We start from the raw sequence: 2,500 nt of genomic DNA, 5'->3' as shown, positions 1-2,500 counted from the left end.
AGGTCGCCCAGGAGGAGGAGCCCGAACTGGAAGGAGCCACGGAGGTCGCCCAGGAGGAGGAGCCCGAACTGGAAGCAGCCACGGAGGTCGCCCAGGAGGAGGAGCCCGAACTGGAAGGAGCCACGGAGGTCGCCCAGGAGGAGGAGCCCGAACTGGAAGCAGCCACGGAGGTCGCCCAGGAGGAGGAGCCCGAACTGGAAGCAGCCACGGAGGTCGCCCAGGAGGAGGAGCCCGAACTGGAAGCAGCCACGGAGGTCGCCCAGGAGGAGGAGCCCGAACTGGAAGCAGCCACGGAGGTCGCCCAGGAGGAGGAGCCCGAACTGGAAGCAGCCACGGAGGTCGCCCAGGAGGAGGAGTCCGAACTGGAAGCAGCCACGGAGGTCGCCCAGGAGGAGGAGTCCGAACTGGAAGCAGCCACGGAGGTCGCCCAGGAGGAGGAGCCCGAACTGGAAGGAGCCACGGAGGTCGCCCAGGAGGAGGAGCCCGAACTGGAAGCAGCCACGGAGGTCGCCCAGGAGGAGGAGCCCGAACTGGAAGCAGCCACGGAGGTCGCCCAGGAGGAGGAGCCCGAACTGGAAGGAGCCACGGAGGTCGCCCAGGAGGAGGAGCCCGAACTGGAAGGAGCCACGGAGGTCGCCCAGGAGGAGGAGCCCGAACTGGAAGGAGCCACGGAGGTCGCCCAGGAGGAGGAGACCGAACTGGAAGCAGCCACGGAGGTCGCCCAGGAGGAGGAGCCCGAACTGGAAGCAGCCACGGAGGTCGCCCAGGAGGAGGAGCCCGAACTGGAAGGAGCCACGGAGCTCGCCCAGGAGGAGCCCGAACTGAAAGCCCCGACGACCCAGCTTCAAAGGTTCTTCAATGTGACCTACATCTTGGCTCTGCCACAACCACCTATTCACTTAGAGACTCTTGAACAATTGTTCTACGATAAGATGATCAATTCTCAGTTCGCCACACATCTATTTGAGCTTAGAGACTTTAGTGCCTGGTGCAGTACAGGTGAACTGACCACGTGCAACATCAGCTTCATATTTGTTATAACCCAGGAGGTCCCCCAGGAGGAGCCCGAACTGGAAGGAGCCACGGAGGTCGCCCAGGAGGAGCCCGAACTGGAAGGAGCCACGGAGGTCGCCCAGGAGGAGGAGCCCGAACTGGAAGGAGCCACGGAGGTCGCCCAGGAGGAGGAGCCCGAACTGGAAGCAGCCACGGAGGTCGCCCAGGAGGAGGAGCCCGAACTGGAAGGAGCCACGGAGGTCGCCCAGGAGGAGGAGTCCGAACTGGAAGCAGCCACGGAGGTCGCCCAGGAGGAGGAGCCCGAACTGGAAGCAGCCACGGAGGTCGCCCAGGAGGAGGAGCCCGAACTGGAAGCAGCCACGGAGGTCGCCCAGGAGGAGGAGCCCGAACTGGAAGGAGCCACGGAGGTCGCCCAGGAGGAGGAGCCCGAACTGGAAGGAGCCACGGAGGTCGCCCAGGAGGAGGAGCCCGAACTGGAAGCAGCCACGGAGGTCGCCCAGGAGGAGGAGCCCGAACTGGAAGCAGCCACGGAGGTCGCCCAGGAGGAGGAGTCCGAACTGGAAGCAGCCACGGAGGTCGCCCAGGAGGAGGAGCCCGAACTGGAAGGAGCCACGGAGGTCGCCCAGGAGGAGGAGCCCGAACTGGAAGCAGCCACGGAGGTCGCCCAGGAGGAGGAGCCCGAACTGGAAGCAGCCACGGAGGTCGCCCAGGAGGAGGAGCCCGAACTGGAAGGAGCCACGGAGGTCGCCCAGGAGGAGGAGCCCGAACTGGAAGGAGCCACGGAGGTCGCCCAGGAGGAGGAGCCCGAACTGGAAGCAGCCACGGAGGTCGCCCAGGAGGAGGAGCCCGAACTGGAAGCAGCCACGGAGGTCGCCCAGGAGGAGGAGCCCGAACTGGAAGGAGCCACGGAGGTCGCCCAGGAGGAGGAGCCCGAACTGGAAGCAGCCACGGAGGTCGCCCAGGAGGAGGAGCCCGAACTGGAAGGAGCCACGGAGGTCGCCCAGGAGGAGGAGCCCGAACTGGAAGCAGCCACGGAGGTCGCCCAGGAGGAGGAGCCCGAACTGGAAGGAGCCACGGAGGTCGCCCAGGAGGAGGAGCCCGAACTGGAAGGAGCCACGGAGGTCGCCCAGGAGGAGGAGCCCGAACTGGAAGCAGCCACGGAGGTCGCCCAGGAGGAGGAGCCCGAACTGGAAGCAGCCACGGAGGTCCCCCAGGAGGAGGAGCCCGAACTGGAAGCAGCCACGGAGGTCCCCCAGGAGGAGGAGCCCGAACTGGAAGGAGCCACGGAGGTCGCCCAGGAGGAGGAGCCCGAACTGGAAGGAGCCACGGAGCTCGCCCAGGAGGAGCCCGAAGTGAAAGCCCCGACGACCCAGCTTCAAAGGTTCTTCAATGTGACCTACATCTTGGCTCTGCCACAACCACTTGTTCACTTAGAGACTCTTGAACAATTGTTCTACGATAAGATGATCAATTCTCAGTTCGCCAC

At 65.4% G+C, this 2,500-nt stretch overlaps 1 protein-coding gene across 1 annotated transcript in view; it reads left to right on the top strand.

Annotated features, from left to right (window-relative positions):
• The first annotated feature begins 742 nt into the window (after positions 1–742).
• The window catches only part of LOC138862212 (retinitis pigmentosa 1-like 1 protein), a 2,427-nt gene continuing 669 nt past the window's right edge, over positions 743–2,500 (top strand). The window contains exon 1 of the mRNA XM_070123503.1: positions 743–2,500. This exon is cut by the window's right edge and continues 238 nt beyond it. Within this exon, the coding sequence (XP_069979604.1) occupies positions 933–2,500 (1,568 nt within the window). The 5' untranslated portion in view covers positions 743–932.

This window comes from Penaeus vannamei, chromosome 7 (genome assembly GCF_042767895.1).
Source record: "Penaeus vannamei isolate JL-2024 chromosome 7, ASM4276789v1, whole genome shotgun sequence".
In the NCBI taxonomy this organism is placed as follows: Eukaryota; Metazoa; Arthropoda; class Malacostraca; order Decapoda; family Penaeidae; genus Penaeus; species Penaeus vannamei.
Note: the sequence above shows the minus strand (reverse complement) of the source record. Positions and strands in the feature narration are given on the sequence as shown.